General features: G+C 40.9%; 2 protein-coding genes across 4 annotated transcripts; both read right to left on the bottom strand.

The window, feature by feature from the left end:
* Nucleotides 1-7,359: 7,359 nt before the first annotated feature.
* TCEAL3 (transcription elongation factor A like 3) lies at nt 7,360-9,196 on the bottom strand. Its single transcript, XM_079911433.1, has 3 exons — nt 8,982-9,196; nt 8,368-8,437; nt 7,360-8,000 (listed from the first exon to the last, which is right to left on the bottom strand). The coding sequence occupies exon 3, from the start codon at nt 7,971-7,973 to the stop codon at nt 7,371-7,373; it is 603 nt and encodes a 200-aa protein (XP_079767559.1). The 5' UTR covers nt 7,974-8,000; nt 8,368-8,437; nt 8,982-9,196; the 3' UTR covers nt 7,360-7,370.
* A 5,814-nt stretch (nt 9,197-15,010) lies between these two features.
* On the bottom strand, nt 15,011-20,317 carry TCEAL4 (transcription elongation factor A like 4). Of its 3 annotated transcripts, none has more exons than XM_079911086.1 (3): nt 20,013-20,317; nt 19,438-19,510; nt 15,011-19,070 (listed from the first exon to the last, which is right to left on the bottom strand). In XM_079911086.1, exons 1-3 carry the CDS (start codon nt 20,045-20,047, stop codon nt 18,438-18,440), a joined length of 741 nt encoding a protein of 246 aa, XP_079767212.1. In that variant the 5' UTR covers nt 20,048-20,317; the 3' UTR covers nt 15,011-18,437. The 3 variants fall into 3 exon arrangements, with proteins under 3 accessions (XP_079767212.1, XP_079767210.1, XP_079767211.1); XM_079911084.1 differs by having other exon boundaries at nt 15,011-19,075; nt 20,089-20,317; XM_079911085.1 differs by having other exon boundaries at nt 15,011-19,075; nt 20,013-20,074.
* Between the last annotated feature and the right edge of the window lie 800 nt (nt 20,318-21,117).

Below are 21,117 nucleotides of genomic sequence, written 5' to 3'. Positions count from 1 at the left end.
TTATCCCATGAATGCAAGTTTGGTATAACACAAAATCAGTCAATATAAACCACCATATTAACATAATGAAGGCCCCAAACCACATGAGCATCTCAACAGATACAGAAGAAACATTGACAAGAATCAGCACTTTTTCATGATAAAAATAATTCAACAAACTAGGAATACAAGGAACTTCCTCAACTTGATAGAGGAAACCTACAAAAACATGCAACTGACATCATACATAAGGGTGAAACACTAAAAAATTTCCTTCTAAGAACTGAAACAAGACAAGGATGTCTTCTATTGCCATTTCTAGAGGTTGTACTAGAGGTTCTGGCCAAGGTAATTAGGCAAAAATAAATAAATAAATAGGCATCCAGTTAACAAAGGAAGAAGTAAAATGATCTCAATTTGAAGATAACATAACCTTGTACATAGCAAATCCTAAGGAATCCATTATAAAACTATGAGAACTAATACATGAGTGGAACATTGTGGCAGGATACAGTATCAATATACAAAAATCAATTGTATTTCTTTATAATAGAAATTAACAATCTGAAAATGAACTGAAGAAAATGATTCCATTTATGATGACATCAAAAAGAAAAATATTTTTAGGGATATGTTTAACAAAAGAAAGTCCAGGCTTATAAATTGAAAATACAGAATGTTGTTGAAAAGAAATTAAAGAAGACCTAAATAAATGGAAATAAATCCCATGTTCATGGATTGAAAGACAGTATTGTTCTAATGGTAAATATTACCTAATTGATGTACAGATTCAATGCAATCCCTATTAAAATCACATCTGGCTTTTATGTAGAAAATGACAAGGTGATTTCAAAATCAAAGGATCCAGAATAGAGAAAACAATCTTAGTATAGAACGAATAAAATAGGATATCCTGTACTTCTTAATTTCAAAACTTACTACAAAACGACAGTAATCAAGGCAGGGTGGTACAGCAACTAGAGATTATCATACTAAGTGAAACAAGTCAGAAAGAGAAAGACAAATACCATGTGATATCACTTATATGTGGAATCTAAAATATGACACAAATGAACCTATCTATGAAAAAGAAACAGAATCAAGGACATAGAGAATAGACTGGTGGTTGCCAAGGGGGAGGGGGGTGGGAGAGGGTTGGATTGGGAATTTGGGATTAGCAGATACAAACTGGTATATATAGAATGGATAAACAACAAGGTCTTACTGTATAGCAGAGGGAACTATATTCAGTATCCTGTGATAAACCATAATGGAAAAGAATATGAAAAAGAATGTATATATATGTATAACTGAGTCACTGTGCTGTACAGCAGTCATTAACACATTGTAACTCAACTATACTTCAATACAAAATAAATTTTAAAAATTTAGTTATAGAATTTCTATTTCATGTTTTTTATAATTTCCAGTTACCTGCTGAAATTTTCAATCATGTCTTTTATCTCCTATTTAGTAAGAAAAATTATTATTATTATTATTTAATTTTTTTGTTTGGCCGTTCCGCAGAGCATGTGGGATCTTAGTTCCCCAACCAGGGATGGAACCTGCACCCCCTGCAGTGGAAGTGTTGAGTGTTAACCTCTGGACTGCCAGGGAAGTCCCAGAAAATTTATTTTTAAATTGAGTCTTATAATTCCAGTGTCTGGAACTCCTATAGATCTGTATTTGTTGTGTGTTGTTTCTGCTGAGTTTTTTTTTTTTCATGTTATTTGGGCTCATTTTGTACCTGTCTACCTTCTACTGTGTAGACAGACTGTTGATCAAATTGACTGTAGACTTAGGATGATGTAAACTTGTTGCAGAGAAAATTTACTCTTGTTTATGCCAGGTGGCTGTAATCATGGAATTCAGAATCCCCTGAATCTTAATATAGGAATTTGGATAATTAAAAGTTGAGCTGTTGAGCTGTTGATCCAGTAAAAAAAAAAAAGGATTCTCTCAGAAATATAGAAACTAGCCCCAAAGTTTTTCAAGTTCATGTGGTCTAGGGTAATCTTTGGTAAATAAAAGCTAGTTTAACTTTGTTGGTTTAATTAAAACAGGCATGTCTTCAGAGTTATCAGCCTTAAATATAATGCAGACATACAGCTTTTATTCTAGCCAGGTTTACTAAAAGTCATGTTATTTCTGTTACAGGATTTGTTAGCAAGAAAAATAACTTAAGTTGATGGTTAGCTGTTTAATGCCTCATGAAATTTTCATGAGTAACCTAAACAGATGAATTACATAGCTGTAATTAAAAGTTTATATGTGAATTTTTCAACAGTAATTATATTTTATGGTATGTCTACTTAAAAATAGTTTCAAAAATCTTTTTGATAACTCGAAACCTTTAAGTTACACTAACTAATGATGGATATGCATTGAATATCTAGATCATTTTCAAATAAAATAATACTGAAACTACTGAGCATAGGTTTATCTACTTTGGCATCTTCTTATAAAGGAGCTGAAGATATTTCTGTCTATCAGCAAACATGTGTTGTGCCATACTGGAAATTTTACTATCAGGAAGGATATACTTTTAGAAATTATGAAATATATTTTTAACTTTACCGATCTGTAGAATGGTTGTGTAACAGGCAGTCCACAATTGCTTACTTTTTAGTTTCACTAGAAATTAAGGTTTCTAAGGGTTAAGAAAGCTAATCAATATATGTAATTAAAAATACTAGAAATAATGAGGGTGAAAGGAAACAACTGTGTACGAAAAGTAGGTAAGGAAAATAGGATGTGTGTTTTGGATAAGAAGAGGTATGAAAGACATGTTTTTGTTAAGGGAAAAAGAGTAATTTTGTTCTAAAGTAGAATTACTGGGTGTTCCAGAATGAGAAAGAGGAAAAATACAGGGAAGAAAACCTGAGTGGGTAGAACGTTTGAGGAAAAGGAATCTTGGGAAAGGGATTTTATGTGTGGTCAAGCTGTCTAAGATTAGAATGAATTTATTTGTAAATTTTTAAAGAATGAGCCTTAATATCAAAAGTACACTTGTGCGGGGACTTCCCTGGAGGTCCAGTGGTTAAGACTCCGTACTTCCACTGCAGGGGGCACAGGTTCGATCCCTGGTTGGGGAATTAAGATCGCACACGCCACGCAGTGCAGCCAAAAAGGAAAAAAAAAAAAAGGACACTGGTGCAAAATTAGAGTTTGGTTTTCTCTCTGTTAAAAAGAAAAAGTGTTTGGACTATTGGTCTTCTCTTGATAAGAGATTGTGAAATGCTTCTCTTTACCTTTTGGGTAATCTGCCTGGAAAGCAACGATTTTGTCTTACCAAAATAATTTTTTGTGTTTCATATTATCTTTATCAGGTCTTTGATTACATGGGAGAATTGAGTCTTCTCAATGTGAAAAGAGCTATATTTTTTCACGGTTTTGTAACCTTCTGTATTTACCTTAAAAATCTTTTATTGTCACTTTGGTTAAATGGTTAAATAGATAATTAAGTATTGTTTCATATTGATCTGTGATACTGTTTAATCAAATGTTCAAACTTTTGGAATTTTTTTTTTTTTTTTGCTACGCGGGCCTCTCACTGTTGTGGCCTCTCCCGTTGCGGAGCACAGGCTCCGGACACGCAGGCTCAGCGGCCATAGCTCACGGGCCCAGCCAATCCGTGGCATGTGGGATCTTCCCGGACCGGGGCATGAACTCGCATCCCCTGCATCGGCAGGCGGACTCTCAACCACTGCGCCACCAGGGAAGCCCCAAACTTGGAATTTTTGACAACTTCCCAAAATCAGATTCTAAATGGAGTCTTTTTGACCTCAAACTATTTTTGAGATTTCCCAGTGGGTACTTAGAAAATCTAAAAAAAATAGTCTCTCACCTTATAAAAGAGATATTAAAACAATTAGGTTTATTTGGTATGTTAAATTACATGGAAAACATTGTCAAATAAGTATTAAGCCATCTTAGATTATATATGTATGGTTATATGTTATTAGTATAGATATTCCAGACTTGTTTGAAGTTCACAGAAATTTGTCAGTACCCTCATTGTCCCGTTATTATCTTAAATTGTCATATGGCACAGATTCATGTCATATGCTAATCCAGGATTACCCTTTTTTCCCTAATTTTTTAATGATATCTTAAATTTTATTGTCCACATGTAAATGTTTTATCATTAGCATTTGCCTTTTCCCCTTTCTTAGTAGGAGAAACCTCTGGAGCCTATTAAGTAGATAGTGGCAGAAAGTTAATTTCAAAAAATCTTTAAACCACTTCAGAATTAATAAGCAATAATATTTTACTCTGAACCTACAAACTATTCCATATTTTTCCTTTTTTTTTTTTTTTTTTTTTTTTTTTTTGCGGTACGCGGGCCTCTCACGGTTGCGGCCTCTCCTGCTGTGGAGCACAGGCTCCGGACGCGCAGGCCCAGCGGCCGTGGCTCACGGGCCCAGCTGATCCGCGGCATGCGGGATCCTCCCAGACTGGGGCATGAACCCACGTCCCCTGCATCGGCAGGCGGACTCCCAACCACTGCGCCACCAGGGAAGCCCTATTTTTCCTATTTTTAAATGAAGTTTTTATTTTATTTTATTTTTCTGGCCACACCACATGGCTTATGGGATTTTAGTTCCCCTGACCAGGGATCAAACCTGGGCCCTTGGCAGGAGAACACAGAGTTCTAACCACTGGACCACCAGGGAATTCGCTAAATGAAGTTTTTATAATTTTGGGTTTCACATTTTGTTCTGTAAGCCATTTTGAATTCATGTTTTGTATTTGGTGTGAGGTAAGGGTACTTTTTTTGTATATTGATGTCTGCTATAGACTGAATGTTTGTGTAACCCTGAAATTCATCCAATTGGATGGTATTTGGAATTACCAAATAATTGGATGGTAATTGGCAATTAGGCCATGAAGGTGGAGCCCTCATGAATGGGATTAGTTTCATTATAAAAGAGGCCCAGAGAGCTTCCTTGCCCCTTCTGCCATGTGAAGACATCTGGTTATGAACCAGGAATCTGACCCTCACTAGACACCAGATCTGCCAGCATCCTGATCGTGGGCTTCCCAGACTCCAGAACTATGAGAAATTCCAGTTTGTGGTATTTTTGTTATAGCAGCCCAAACTGACCAAGACAACATTCAATTGTTCCAGCATCATCTCTTGAAAAGTCTCCACTGAATTCCTTTGGGTCCTTTTTAAAAAATGAATTGACCATATATATGTGGGTCTACTTTTGGACTGTGTTTTATTCCATCAATCTATATGTTTGTCCTTATGCAAATACTACATAGTCTTGATTAATGTAGCTTTATAGTTAGCCCTGAAATCAGGTAGTGAGTCCTCTAACTTTGTTCCTTTGCTTTTCCATAAAACCTTTAGAATCGCAGTTTGCTGAGATTTCTAATGGGATGGCATTGAATTTATAGATCACTTTTGGAGAGAATTACCATATTAACACATTGAGTCTTCTGATCCATGAACACTGTATCTTTTTTAACTCAGGGCTCCTGATTCAATCAAAATTTATTAAGTATATGTGTCAAGTACAGTGTAAGGGATGTTAGGATGAATAAAAAAGTCTTTAGGGGCTTCCCTGGTGGCGCAGTGGTTGAGAGTCCGCCTGCCGATGTGGGGGACACGGGTTCGTGCCCCGGTCCGGGAGGATCCCACATGCCGCGGAGCGGCTGGGCCCGTGGGCCATGGCTGCTGAGCCTGCGCGTCCGGAGCCGGTGCTCCGCAAATGGGAGAGGCCACAACAGTGAGAGGCCCACATACCGCAAAAAAAAAAAAGTCTTTGGAAAAAGCAACATACTAGTGGGTTAAATAAAAATGCCTAACACTGAGAGTTTTTAATATTTTTAAGAGCACTGTTACACTTCTCAGTTGGAATTGGTTTGGAATGGGAAGGGATATTTTCAGCTTGAAACTCACTTGTGTAACCCTCTCTGATTACAAGTCCTTTGATTTTGTGTAGGAAGCCAACCAGGAGACTTTTTAGAGCGAAAACTCACACTAAGAAAGGTATGTAAATTTACATGTGGCTTCCCTGAGGTACTGTGGTGTGTAGTTCAAATAATCATCCACTGTCTCGTCCACAGATTTGTCTCAGGATACAACCCCTGGTGGACCCAAAATATATGAGTCAAGAGATAAGAAACTAAGCAAATATAAAATGAACTAAAAATATTAATGACTACTTTAAGAACTATGCAATATAGTGGAGCCCAAACAGCCCTGGGGCACTACCACCAGGGTAGGTACAACTCTGAAGCTGGAAGAGGGGGTTAACCTACATTCCTATAGGAGTCAAATAGGGGCTTTGGCCCTTTGGGAACTATAGGGAATCAGAGGGGCTTTGTCACCATGAGGACTCCATCATATCAGTAGCTGTCAGCAGAGGGTACAGGGCACAACAGGAGTGCCCAACAGATACAGTAGTATCCAGATAAGAGTGGCAGTCTCTTCTCAGCTACTTGGACTTGTTCCTGGGCATAGATGAGACCTACTCTCAGCCCTCCCCTGAGTGTCTGACAAGGTCCAGGGTCCTACTGCTACAAAGGAGCCCACCCAACACAGGCAAGTTTTATTCCCATTTCACAGATGACAAGACTGACCTTTAGAGCACTGGATCTGTTACAACTGTCAGGTTGATTCCTCTAGCTGAGTCCCAGAGGCAATGTTTTACTTATCATTTTACATTCTGACAACAGGAATTTTAAGTGTCTTCATTGCCCTCATAAGCTTACTGAACATTTCAATTGTTTATCATGTGTTGATTTCTAGATTTTTTATTATGACAAACATAATCCATATCATTTAAGAAAAAGTGGAGATGAGTGAGCAAAGAAAAAAAGAATCATACATGTTGGGAGCCATAGGACGGTAGAGGACCCAGGAGAAGGTGTAGCAGCGCCCACTGACATGGTTACAACTAGGGAAAGACAAGGGATGGGCATACCTTCAGGCGAACGGCATGGAGGTACCATCAGGCGATTGGATTCATTTTTGAGTGCAGGTGAGACCTATTTTCTGGCTACCATGCAGGAAAAAACCGTTGCCTCCTTTTTAGTGCAAACATTTTCAGAGTTTTCTCTGTGCACAAATGTATTGTGCAAATGTTTATATTTTTACAAAATTGGGCTGATACTATATATTCGGTTCTGAAAACTGTTTTTTCTTTATTGTTGTTTTACAGTATACCATGAACATCTCCTCCATGCATGTGGGTGAAAATCCCCTACTGAAACACAGAGAGCACTGTAGTTGGATCAAAAGGCTGCTGGTAATGAGAGTGACACCTAAAGCAAAGAATCAGCTTAAGGTTAAAGCACATAGCCTGGCAAATGCCTGCCAGGGAAAGCAGGGTCAGCGATATTCTCATCAGAGGAGTCAGAATTGAAGGCCAAAGGCATTAAAGATATGGGATATCATGTAAGCGCCTCTGGCCCCTACCTCCGCCCCTCATTCCCCTGACACCCCGTTGGCCCCTTGGGGTGAATGGATCCTGTACATCTCTTTGCATCCAATGAAAGTCACCCATTTTCTGTCTTTTCCTTAGCTCTTCCTGAGCCCTTGACATAGCTGCACATTCTGTCATCATCTCCTCACTGCCCAGATGCCTTTCCTGTAAGTTGTTCTGATAGTCCTTGGGGGAATCGTCCGTCCCCCTGTCCGTTTTTCTTTTTGCTTTCCGGGGCACATAGTCTTCAGAGGTGCACTTTTCGGCAGCCCGCGGCTGACTCTCTGGCTTTGCCTGGGATTCCAGCTTGCCCTCACCGTGTGGTTTTCCCTCAGCTTTGGACTTGTCCTGCTTTTCTCTCTTCCTCTCATCTTCTGGTTGTCCCTGGTCTTCTGGCCGTGGGACATTCTGGAGCTCTCCCTCGTGTTCTGACTTCCCCTCCACTTCTGGCTTTTCTTCCTCATCTGACTTTCCTTGATTTTCAGGCTTTACTTCATTTTCTGGCTTTCCTTCGCTTTCCAGCTTTCCTTCATTTTCATTGCAGAGTTTTTCCATGTTGAGATGTCCCCTCGTTTTCCTGTCCTGGGGGATGGGATGTGGTGGGGTGGGGGGAGAGAGACAAGAGGAAACAAGGGAGACTGAGGCCTTGGGGGTGGAATGCAGGTCCGGATAGTACTGGCATCTCACCCTTGTCAGCGTTCCCCTGACCTGGCCCAGCCTAGTGTGCCTTCTGGCCACCCTTCACCCCACCATTCCTCCTGCACTGAGAGCCAACCATTTCCCTGGCAGGCCCTGCCACCTTGTACCATCCTTCAGCGTGGCAGAAAGTGTGTATATTATATATGGGGGGGGATGGGCAGTGGGGCCCTCAAATTCTGCCCAAGCTGTGCCCTCCACACCCAGCCCCCAGCTCTGTGCCTGTCCAGTGCCTCTCCCTCCTTCCGCTGACCTGCAGGGATTCTGGAAAGGTTCCTCCTCCTTTTCTAGCCTTGCAGAGTGCTGAGAACAGACACGCAGACCTGCAGACAGGAGACAGAGAGGGGCTGCATGGTCAGTGGACTGAAGTCCCTTTCCTGAATTTGGGCCCTCCTCATCCAACGTTTCCTCCCCCACCTCCCCTGCATCCAAGCCGCCATTACTTTTCAGGCCTCAGGCACCAGACCAGGATGCTTTCCAAACTATTTTGGATCTCTGGGTCTTCCTCCCGTGCAAGCAACCTGCCCCACCCCCAACCCTTTACGCTGAGGTCAATATTTCCTCCTGGGTGGAGAGGGTGAAAGGGAGTTATTTTCAGAATTTGTCTACGTTTCACTGTCGCACTGCGGGGGCGCACTCCCCCCCCCATTTCAGGCTAGAAAATGGATGGAGGGCGCAGAGGAGGGGCGTCGAAGAGGCGGCAGGGCCAGTTGCAGGGTCCTTCCTCCCCACCTGCCCACACCACGCCCCATGCCCCTCCTCACCCATCTCGGGACCCCTTCCCCTCTCCCCGCTGCTCCCGGATCCTAGTCCCATCCGCTTCCACCCCCACCCCGGGCCGCCAGCAGCGCCCACCTTCACACTGACCTGCAGCGCCCGAGCCGGGCCTGCGCCTCCTCTGGCTCGCCTAAGCCCGCTTGCCCCTCGCTCGCCACCCGGGCAGCTCCGGGAGCTGGTTCCGCGCGGGCGACAGGACCAGACCTCGGGGCTGGGGGGGGTGGGACGCGGGGGCTGCTGCCCACGTTGGCGCCCTGCCGGTCACGTGAGCGCCGCGTCACCCGAGCCCGGTTTCCCCCCGCCCCGCCCCCTCACCTACATCCCACAGGGACCGGACAGCTGCGGACGGGCTGCGGGGTGGTGTGTGTGGAAAAGGCGGAGTTACCAACAGAGCAGGTGGGGGGAGGCTTCCTGACTGCAGGTGCTTTACCTGGTGCCTCTCAGGTCCTCGCTCAGCATCCCTCTGAGATGCCCTTTATCCCCAGTTGTGCCAGCTGATTGCAGGGAGGGTACCCGACTTCTCCAGGAGCGCTCCACACGGAGCCTCACAACCCGTTTTCAAGACCAGCTCCGTCTGACTCCAGAGCCCTGGTGGTGGTGCCCGCCAGGTAGCTGCGCTGCCTCCTTGAGTAGCAGCTATGTCCAGAGCCTCTGCTCTCCTCAGTCCATGTGTCCTCGCTCCCTGGCTGATCTCTGTTCATTTCCCTCTAAACACAGATGATTTCCTAATCTACATATCCAGGTTATTCCCTCCCTTGAGTCTCAGACCCATTTTGCTTTCCCACCAGCAATATAGGAGAGTGCTTATTTCCCCACACACTTTTCAACATAGCGTGTGACATACTTTCTACTTTTCACTAATATGATAGGTGAGAAGTATTATATCGATGGCATTCCTGTTTAACAACAGTTTAAATATCATTGTGAATTGTCTGTTCATGTCTTTTCCACATTTTTCTATTGGGTTGTTGGTCCTTCACACTTTTCAAGTGTTCTTTACACATTAACTATATTAGGCCTTTATCTGTTATATAAGTTGCAAATATTTACTTCCAGTTTGTTAGTTGCCTTTTGACTTTATGATGTATTTCTGCCATGCATTAAAAAAAGTAGTCACATTTATTAGACTTTTCTTTTATTGCATCTAGATTTTGATTCATAGTTAAGAACGCTTTTCCTGTATGAGGTGAAAGAAGAATTCACCATGTCTTCTTTTAATACTCATAAGGTTAGCTGTATTTGTCTTGAGGTCATCTGTGGTTAAGGAATAAAGGTTAAGGAATAAACCAGTGTCAAAGTGAGTTGAATATTCAGCAGACTCAAAGCACTAGAGTAACAAAAATCAAAGCCCAAGGCTTATTAAAAGGGGAGGGGTTTCTTAGGAACTTCAAATGTTTCACTTTAAGGGTAACTGTAAACTGAAAATAAACTAGCCCTCACAAAGTTTTTTCGCTTGGCTTTGCAACATCTAGGTGGACTAGTAAAGTTTAAGTTTTGAGTATAGATTGAGGTGGTTTTAGACAGGAAGCATCCTTACAGACCTGACCAATGCAAACAAAATCTCTGGAGGAAGATTCCATCATCCTAGGCCTCAAATTATTTCAACAAACAGTTGTTTAAATACAATGCCCATACACAAAGATAAGCAGCAACACGAAGATAAAACCCATCATAGGTAAAAAGCACCAGAGAGAATAGACAACACAAACAGATCCATTAGCTTTGAATTATTTGAGTTATCAGGTACAGACTACTAAACCACAATGCTTACTGTACTCAGATAAATAAAATCCAATCTTGAAAATTTCAACAGGGAACAAGAAATCAGAAAAAGTAGGGGAAAAAAACCCTCCAAAACTAAAAAGTAACTAAGCTGAAATTAGAAACTCAGTGGATGCCCTTAACAGCATATTAGATGCAGCCCAAGAGAGAATTAAAGAACTAGAAATTCTATTCAGATGAAATTATCCATAAGGCTGCATGGGTAGTCAAAAAGATGGAAAATACAGACAAGAGGGTACGATAAGGTCTGATGCATGTTTAATTGGAGTTCCAGAAGGAGAAGAGAAATGGAATTGTTCAGAGGCAATCTAAAGAATTAATGGCTGAGGATTATTCAAAATTGATGAAAGACATTGATCCATAGGATCCAAGGAGTCCAACAAATCCCAAACAGCATAAATAAAAAGAAACCCACATATAGAATGCATAATAGTGAACTTGCAGAGAATTCAAGACAAAGAGAAAAATCAAAAAGGTAGCCAAAAAAAAAATAGAGTATGCCTCAAAAGGAACAAGTTAGGCTAATTACTAGCTTTGCAACAGCAATGATGAAAGCATGAATACGGTGAAATGACATCTTTAGTATCTTGAAAGAAAATCAATGCCAACCAAGAAATTAATAACCAGCAAAAATACCCTTCAAAAATGAAGGTGAAATAAAAGCTTTACAAATAAAAACAGAGAGAGTTTCCAGCAGCAGGCATAAACCAAAGTAAGTACTGAATTCTACAGGGCATTTTTCAGATAACAGGAAAATGATCTCAGATGGAAGACTGGGGATGAAGAAAGGAATAAAAAGCAATTAAAAGGCTAAATATCTATATAAATTTAAGTCAATATTATATAAAATAATATTATCTTGTTAATTTATATTGACAACATAAGAGTCAAGAGAGCTAAAGTATTTAAAGTTTGGGCATTATCTAGGGAGTGTGTAGAAGTATAAATTAATATTGGTCAAGACTTTAATAAGTCAAGACTGTATGCTATAATTGCCAGATAACTATTAAGGAAGAGTAAGAGTGTAAAACTTCTAAGCTAATAGAGGGGTAAAAATAAGAAAATAACCAATCCTAAAGAAGAAAAAACTAACATAAATCAGGTGGGACATAGAGACAGAACTTGGTACAATGGTTATATCCAGTATTAATATCAGTAAGTATATTAAATGTAAATGGTATACTTGAAACAATTAAAAAACAAGATTTTCAGACTGGAAAAAACCCAACTATGTACTATTTACAAAAGACTATCTGAAATATAAAGATACATAAGGACTGAAAGTAAAAGTACAGGGAAAAAAAACCATGAAAACACTAACCAAAAGAAAGACATTATAGTTAAATTAATAACAAAATAGGTAAGGAGTGTCACCTCATAATATTTAAAATTTGTATGCATTTATTAAATTGACCTCAAAATAAATAAAATAAAATTTAACAGAAATACAGGAGAATAAATAAATCCTCCATTTCAGTGTTAACACTCCTATCTAACTGTGTAAATAAAGTGTTGAAAGAAAAAAACACTAACTTAAAATTCTATACCCAGTGAAATAATCCTTCAAATGTGGAGGAGAAATAAAATACTTTCTCAGACAACAAAAAGTGATGGGATTCAGCATCAGCAAACCTTTCCTTCAGGAAATGTTAAAAGATTTTCTTCAGGCAGCAGAAAAATGATAGAGGCCAACAACTCAGATCTACATAAAGGAAGAGCTATGGAAACGCAATAAATGAAAGTAAAATGAATTTTTTTTTCTTTTTTCTCTCTCTCTTTTTTTTTTTGCGGTATGCGGGCCTCTCACTGTTGTGGCCTCTCCCGTTGCGGAGCACAGGCTCCGGACGTGCAGGTTCAGCGGACACGGCCCACGGGCCCAGCCGCTCCGCAGCATGTGGGATCTTCCCGGACCAGGGCACAAACCCGTGTCCCCTGCATCGGCAGGCGGACTCTCAACCACTGCGCCACCAGGGAAGCCTTTGTCTTATTCTTAATTGATATAAAAATAACTCTTTATCTAAAGTAATAATGTATTAAGTGACTGTAACAAATGGATGAATGAAATGAATGAACATTCTGTAATAAGGTATCTGTACTACATATAAGTGAAGCAAAAGAGTGTTATTTGAAAGTGATCTTAGTTAAAAATGTAAACTCGAGGAAAATCATTGAAAATTCTTTTAAAGACATATAACTGATACACTAATAAGACAAGTGGAATCATGTAAAATACTCAATTAAAACTAGAGAAGGCAGGGGGGCTTCACTGGTGGCGTAATGGTTGAGAATCCGCCTACCAATTCAGGGGCCACGGGTTTGAGCCCTGGTCCGGAAGATCCCACATGCCGCAGAGCAACTAAGCCCATGCGCCACAACTACTGTGCCTGACCTCTAGAGCCTGCAAGCCACAGCTATTGAAGCCCATGCACCTAGAGCCCGTGCTCCTCAACAAGAGAAGCCACTGCAATGAGAAGCCCATGCACCACAATGAAGAGTAGCCCCGACTCACCGCAACTAGAGAAAGCCCACGTGCAGCAATGAAGACTCAATGCAGTCAAAAATAAAAATAAATAAATAAATGTATTAAAAAAAAACTAGAGAAGGCAGAAGAAGCCTCTGGCAACAAATAGAAAACAGTTATAAACATGGTTGATATTAAATCCAAATATATCAAGAATCATTTTAAATGTGAATGGTCTAAATACACCAATTAAAGATAGAAATTATCAGAGTGTATTAAAAAAACCCAACTATATATTGTGTACAAGAAGCCCACTTTAAATTTAAAGAGTGAGAGGTTAAAAGTAAAGCAACAGAGAAAGATCTTCACTAATCAGAAGAAACCTGGACAAAAAAAGAAAGCTGGGGTAGTTACATACATTCAGACAAAGCAGAACAAGGAAAATTATCAGAGATCAGAAGAGGCACTACATAATGATAAAGGGATCAATTCTGAGAAAAACACATAATAATCCTAAACGTGTATATGCACCTAACAAAAGTGTCATAATATATGAGGTAAAAACTGATAGAACTGAAAGGAGAAACTGACAAATCCATTATGAGAGTTGAAGACTTCAATGCCGCCATCCAGTAATTGACAGATTAAGCAGGCAGAATATCAATAAGGATATAGTCGAAGAGTATTATCAATCAACTTGATTTAATTGACATTTATAGAACATTCCATCCAACATCAGAACATATTTATTTTCAAGCTCATATAGAACATTCACCAAGAGAGTCCTATTCTAGGTCATAAAACACACCTTAACAAATTTGAAAGAATAGAAATCATAAAAGTATGCTCTCAGTAGAATTAAACTAGAAATCAATAACAGGATAGATGGAAAACCCAAATATTTGGAAATTAAACAACACACTTCTAAATAACACATGAATCCAAGAAGAATTCTCAAGAAAAATGTAAAAATGCTTTGAACTAAATGAAAATACAACATATCAAAATCTTTGGGATGAATCAACAGTAGTGCTTAAAGGGAAATTTCTAGCTTAAATGCATATATGGAAAAGAAGAAGGTTCTAACATCAATAACCTACACTTTCTCTTCAGGAGACTAAAGAAAGAAGAGTAATTTAAGCCTAGAGCAAACAGGAAAAAAGAAATATTAGAGACAAAATCAAGGAAAGTGAAAACAGGAAAACAACAGAGGAAATCAACAAAACCAAAAGCTGGTTCTTTGAAAAGATAAATAAAACTGTTAAATCTCTTACCAGGGTAACCAAGAAAAAAAGAAAGGCGGCTCATATTAAAATATCAGAAGTGAAAGTGGGGTTATCACTCCTAATTCCATGGACATTATCTTCTTAATGAAGGAATACTATTAACAACTCTATGCCTACAAATTTGATAACTTAGATGAAATGGACTAATTACTCAAAAGGTACAAACTACTAAAACTCACACAAGGGGAAAAAGATAACCTGAATAATTCTGTACCTACTAAAGAAATTGAATCAATAATTAATAACCTTCCAAAGATAGAAATCACTAGGACCAAATTCTACCAAACATTTAAGGATCACCAGTAAACATTTAGAAATCACCAGTGAATTTTACCAAACATTTAAGTTAGAAATAATACCAATTCTCCACAATCCCTTCCATAAAACTGAAGTAGAGAACACTTGACTCATTCTGTGAAACCAATTATTACCCTAATTCCAAAACCAGATAAAATATACTACAAGAAAGCAAAACTAAAGACCAATATTTCTAATGAACGCATACAGAAAATCCTCAACAAAATATTATGAAATTGAATCCAATAACATATAAAAAGTTAGGCACCAAACAAGTGAAATTTATTCTAGGTATTCAAGGCTGACTCAACATTTGAAAATCAATCAATATAATCCACCACATGTTAACAGACTAAAGAAGAAAAATCATATGATCTTTATTATTTGATGCAGAAAAAGCATTTGACAGAATCCAACACCCAATCATGATAAAAGCTCTCAAACTAGGATTAGAGGGGAACTTCCTCAATTTGATAAAGAATACAAGAAACTAACATTATACTTAGTGGTGAGAAAGTAGACACTTAACCCTAAGGTCAGGAACAGGCCAAGGGTGTCCCTTCTCATTGTTCCTATTAAACATCATACTGGAAGTCCTAGCTAGTGCAGTAAGACAAAAAAGGAAATAAAAAGTATACAGATTGGAATGGAGGAAATAAAACTATATTTGCAGATGACATGATGGTCTATGTAGAAAATGCCAAAGCATTGACAAACTCCTGGCCACAAGATCGCAGGATGTAAATTAATATATAAAAGTTACTTGCTGGGACTTCCCTGCTGGCGCAGTGGTTGAGAGTCCGCCTGCCGATTCAGGGGACACGGGTTTGTGCCTCGGTCCGGGAAGATCCCACATGCCGCGGAGCGGCTGGGCCCGTGAGCCATGGCCACTGAGCTTGCGTGTCCGGAGCCTGTGCTCCGCAATGGGAGAGGCCACAACAGTGAGAGGCCCACGTACCGCAAAAAAAAAAAAAAAAGTTACTTGCTTTCCTATATACCAGTAATGAACAATTGGAATTTGATTATTTAAAAGTGCCATTTATAATAGCATTCCCACAACACAGGATGTGACAAAAGACTCTAAGTGTATCACAAATGCATGAAACAACTTCACTGAAAGGGATGGAAAAATTAGGCACTGGCATAGGTAACTTTGGAAATGAGTGGAGTCTGTAAGACTAAAGACAAAATTTTCTCTATATATATTTAAAAATATATAAAGACACATATATATACACATACATACATATATATGGAGAGACAGAGATGCATATATATGCATGGGTTATTATATACCCATATATCTTCTTTCTCTACCGAGAGGGCCTATAAACAATGATATCCCAATAGTAACGAGTACACCTAACACCCAAATCTTGGTTTTTAATACCATTCTCCAACCAAAGGTACCAGGGTTCCTTGGAGAAATGGCTGATTCTAGGACTTGGGCAGGAAATATGCAAGGTAAGACTAGAGCATCTTGTAGTGCCAGAAAGAGTTTTTTTAAAAAAGCACACACATACACAATGATGGAAGTATGTCAAATAGATCCAAGAGCCAACTGAAAGAGCTTCCAATGGCCAAAAGTGGAACAATTTGAGCAATGAAAGTATATAAAATAGTATTAGATTATAGTCCAAAGAATAAAATTAATGAGCCCAACTTATATAAATAAATTGAATATATTAATAAACGGGGGAGAAATCAAATATCCTATGCAGAATTCCAAATAAATGTTGGAGATACTCCATCCTCAAGGCGGTAACTTTGGAAATGAGGTAACTTTGAAATAACACCACATTCTTTAAGTGTGGACTGTGCAGAGTGACTTTCTTCCAGAGTACAGTCTGGAAAGGGAGAAATAAAAGGGTAACTTTACCATGGAGAATCCTGACAAACACTACCTCAGCCAGGTGATCAACGTTAACATCAACAGGAATAATATTGATAGCATATATCCTTTATATGATGCCACTTTACCTGTGCGATCTTCTTCCCAGAAGCACTTAACACCTGTCTAACCACAAGAAAAAAATCAAGCAAACTGATATTGTGGTACATTATACAAAGTACCTGACCAGTACTTCTCAAGAACGTCAAGGCATAAGAAACAGGGCAAGTGTGAGAAACTGTCACAACCAAGAGGAGCCTAAGGAGACATAATGACTAAATGTAAGGTGGTAACCTGGATAGGATCTTGGAACAGTAAAAGGACATTAGGGAAAAACTGAGGAAATATGAATAAAGTATGTACTTTGGTAAATAATAATGTATCAACATTGGTTCATTGTGATAAACACTTCAAACTAAAGTAAGCTGTTAATAATAGGCGATATTAGGTATGGGGTAAACGGAATCTATATATCTTTGCAATAATTCTGTAAATTTACAACTGTCCTAAAATAAAAGTTTATTTAAAGAAACACTATAAGCAAATAAAAGGCTAATGAAGAGCCAGAGGAAAAAAATCACATAGGTAGATGGGTCTGCTGAAATGATAAGCCAGGGCTTAACAGGAATTTCCTAGGGGACAGCTCCTTCTAAGAAGAAAATGTCAGCAGACAAGAGATTAACAGGTGAGAATAGCACAGCATCTGGTCACTCAGATTTTTCTCCTGGCTCAATCTCCTGTATCTAAATCCAGTGGAGAGGGCTGTATGCAAAAACACAAACAAACAAAAAACTTGGAAAGGTGTGTTTTATAAGACCTTCATAAATATCAAGGCCCAAGCGACAACTGGGTGCTACCCACCGGAGTTAGGGAAACTCTACTGTAGGTAGAGAATTCTCCACCCTTCTGTTGTGACACTGTTTCTTTAGTCCATCACGATCTCCAGCACATTAGCAGCAGTGGGGGCCTTAGGAGGGTACAGGACAAACTAGAAGAGGCACAGCGCCCAAGAGTCATGGCATTACACAGGGGAGAGTGACACCCACCTCTCAGCTGTCTGGATTTATTTATGGACACATGTGAGAGCTCCCTCAGCCCTCTCCCAAACATTTCATGGGGTTCTGGTCCTGCTAGTGCAGGAGAGAGGATAGGAGCCAGCCTAACACAGTTCACACACTCAACATCTCATCGGATATTCTCCACAGGCCTGGAAGGCAAGTTTTATCCCCAATTCACTGATGCTAAGACTCTCCCTTACAATAATGGACCTATAATAATTGCCAGGTTGATTCTTCCAGCTTTGAGTCCCAGAGGTAATGTGACTTTTACTTATCATTTCATGTCCTGACAACAGAAATTTTATGTGTCTCCACTGCCTTCGTAAGCTGAACAGTACTTTTGATTGCTTGGTATTGCTTTCCTATATTTTTTATCTTTCTTATTGTTATGATAAAAGTAATGTGTTTTTTAAAGAGAATATAAACAGATGAACAAAAAACAGAAAAAAATCACCCACAGATAACCACTGTTAATCTTTTAGTAGACACAGCTTTCCGAGTTTTTTCTGTACATGAATCACTAGGTATCTTTGTAGTTTTACAAAAATGGACTGATGCCGTATATATGGTTCTGAAAACTGGTTTTTTAAACATTTTACAATGCACCATAAACATTTTTCCATGCAATGGATGAAAATCTGCTACTGAAACACACAGGGCTGCAGTTGGATAAAGACACCTAAAGCATAAAGTTGGATAAAGACACCTAAAGCATAGTATTAGCATAAGGTTAAATAAAGCATAGGGCCTTGCAAATGCCTGCCAGGGGCACTACACAAAAGGAATGTCTTCAAAGCCCCTTTGTGGGGCCCTGCAGCCACCCCTGAGTTCCCTTGGGCCCCTCGGGTGGAAGGGGTCCTGTAAACTTTTTTGCATCCACATAAACCCCCCCAATTTCTGTCTGGTTTTCTTCACCTCATCCTCCACCCTGGCCATCTCGTCAAATTCTCGTATCATCTCTTCATTGCTCAAATGCATATCGTGTATGGCCTCCTTGTATTCCTTGAGACACTGAGCCAGCCCCTTGTTGGTTTTTCTTTTGGCCTTCCTGGGTACATCATCCCCAGCTGGGCGCTTTCCTGCAGCCCTTGGTTCGCTGGCTGGCTTTTCTTCTTTTGGCTTTTCCTCGCTCACTGGCTTTCCCTCACTCTCTGGTTTTCCTTCTTTTGGCTTTGCCTCACTGTCTGGCTTTTCTTTATCCTTTAGTACTTCCTCATCTTCTGTCTTTCCCTTGAGATCTATCCTTCCCTTGTTTTCTAACTTTTCCTTGTCTTCCACAGTACAAGCTACTCCCGGCTTTCCCGCATCCGGTGGCTGTCCTTTGTTTTCCATCTTGCCTTGGTTCTCAGGCTTTCCTTCATTTTCACTGCAGAGTTTTTCCATGTTGAGTGTCCCTTCCTTTTCCTGTCCTGGGGATGGGGCAGGGGGAAGAGAAGACAAAGAGGAAACAAGGGAGACTGAGGGCTTGGGGACGGAATGCAGGTCCGGATAGTAGCAGTCGCTTCTCGTCCCTTGTCAGGGATCCCCTGACCTGGCCCGGCCTTCCTAGTGTGCCTTCTGCCCACCCTTTACCCCACCATTCCTCGTGCACACGTGAGCCAACCATTTCCCAGACAGATCCTGCCATTTTTCCCTACGCTTGCTCAGCATGGAAGAGTGTGTGTAAATGTGTTGGGAAGTGGGCAGTGGGGCCCCCAATTCTGCCCGAGCCGTGCCGTCCACACTCCCCACCCCTCTGGGTCCCTGTCCAGTGCCCTCCTCCTTCACTGACCTGCGGGTATTCTGGACAGGTTCCTCCTCCTTCTCTAGCCCAGTAGAGCACTGGGAACAACAGACACGTACACCTTAAGACAGACAGGAGACCGGGAATGAGGCATCGGTGGATGCACAGGGACTCGGGTCTTTTTTCCGAATCCCGGTCCTCCTCATCCAACGTTTCCCTCCCCCACCTCCTCCGCCCCCACAGCACCCCAGCCGCCATTTCTGTTCACTCCTCCGGCGCCAGACCAGGATGTTTTCCAAACTAATTTTGGATCTCTGCGTCCTTCTCCCCCAGAGGAAACTCGCCCCCCCACCCTTGAGGTCAACTTTTACTCTGCGCACAGAGTGCCAGAAGGGGTTTATTTCCACTGTCTCACTGCTGGGGCACCCCCCAACTCATCATCTCCGGCTCCAAAATGGACGGAGGGTAGAGAAGAAGTGTGTAGAAAGGCGAATGGGTACTTGGGGTGTCCGCCTTCCCCACCCTCTGCCCAATGGCCGCTTGCTCCCCCTTAGCCGTTTTTCCCACCGCCATCTCTATCTACACTCTGGCCAGCTCCCCTCGACCCGGACCCCATCCCCAACCTTTTTCCTTTCCGCGCCCGTTCCTCCTTCCCCATTCCGATGTCACGCAGGCAGCGACGAGAGCTCTCACACTGACCTGAAAGAACCTGGAGCAACAATTAGGGGCGCCCAGACGGCTCCCGGTCCGACAGCAGGGAGGGAGAGCTGGCACCCAGACCGGTGCCCACTTCGGAGCCCGGCGGTCACGTGAGCGCTGCGTCACCCGAGCTCCGCCCTCGCACCCCGCCCACCAGCCGGAGTCTGCAAGCCGCCCACCGCCTCCCTCCGGCAGGTCCCCCAGCCAACCTCTCCCGGCCCTTTTGTCCTTTTCCTCTTCTTGGGAAGTTGGTCACAGAAAGAATTTTAATAAAAAACACAGAAGCTTTTATTAATGGGCTGGGCGGTCCGGGGGAGGAGTCTATAACGTTGCTCTTAAATTCCGTTGAGAGAACGTAGACTCACCAATGAAATCTTACGCATGTGAACTTTAATATTGTACAAAGGGTAGAATATTGCACTTTAGAAAAAAATTAAGAAAAATGTTCCCGTCAAAATGAAGCTGTCCCTTTTTCCTGGTATGCTCAAACATAAATTTTCTAATGAATTAAATATTTAGATCTGAAAATGAAATTATATTTGAAGCAGAATGAAAGAATGAGTTTTTTAAGTGAGAGACTGAATACACAACGGACGATGACCAGACCATATATGACAATAGAATTGTGACCCACAACCTCTGTAGCAAGCAGCCCCGCAAGCCAAATCACAGCCTCTACAGCAATCTTCAGGACTTGATCAATGACTGCCAGCCTCCCTATTTTTGCCCAGCCCCAATTAGAGAAACCTAAATATGCTACCCAAACCAGTAACAAAATGCCGCTGCTTCTAGTTACCTGGCTTCCAGCTTTTCCCTGACAACAACTTCCAATTAGAGAAAACCTGGTCTTCCTTTTTTTCACTCTAAAGCTTTCCCATTCCCTTGCCTGTCTTTAAGTCTCTGCCAAACACAAGTTAGGGGAGCTAACTCCCTTGTTATAACACGCTGTGAATAACTAGCCTCTGCTTTTACATAAGCTTTCTGTGTAGAAGGTCTTTAAAAATATAATAACTGAAAGTTAAACAAGAA

The sequence above is a fragment of the Stenella coeruleoalba genome, assembly GCF_951394435.1.
Source record: "Stenella coeruleoalba genome assembly, chromosome: X".
Classification (NCBI taxonomy): Eukaryota; Metazoa; Chordata; class Mammalia; order Artiodactyla; family Delphinidae; genus Stenella; species Stenella coeruleoalba.
This window is presented reverse-complemented; position numbering and strand designations above follow the sequence as displayed.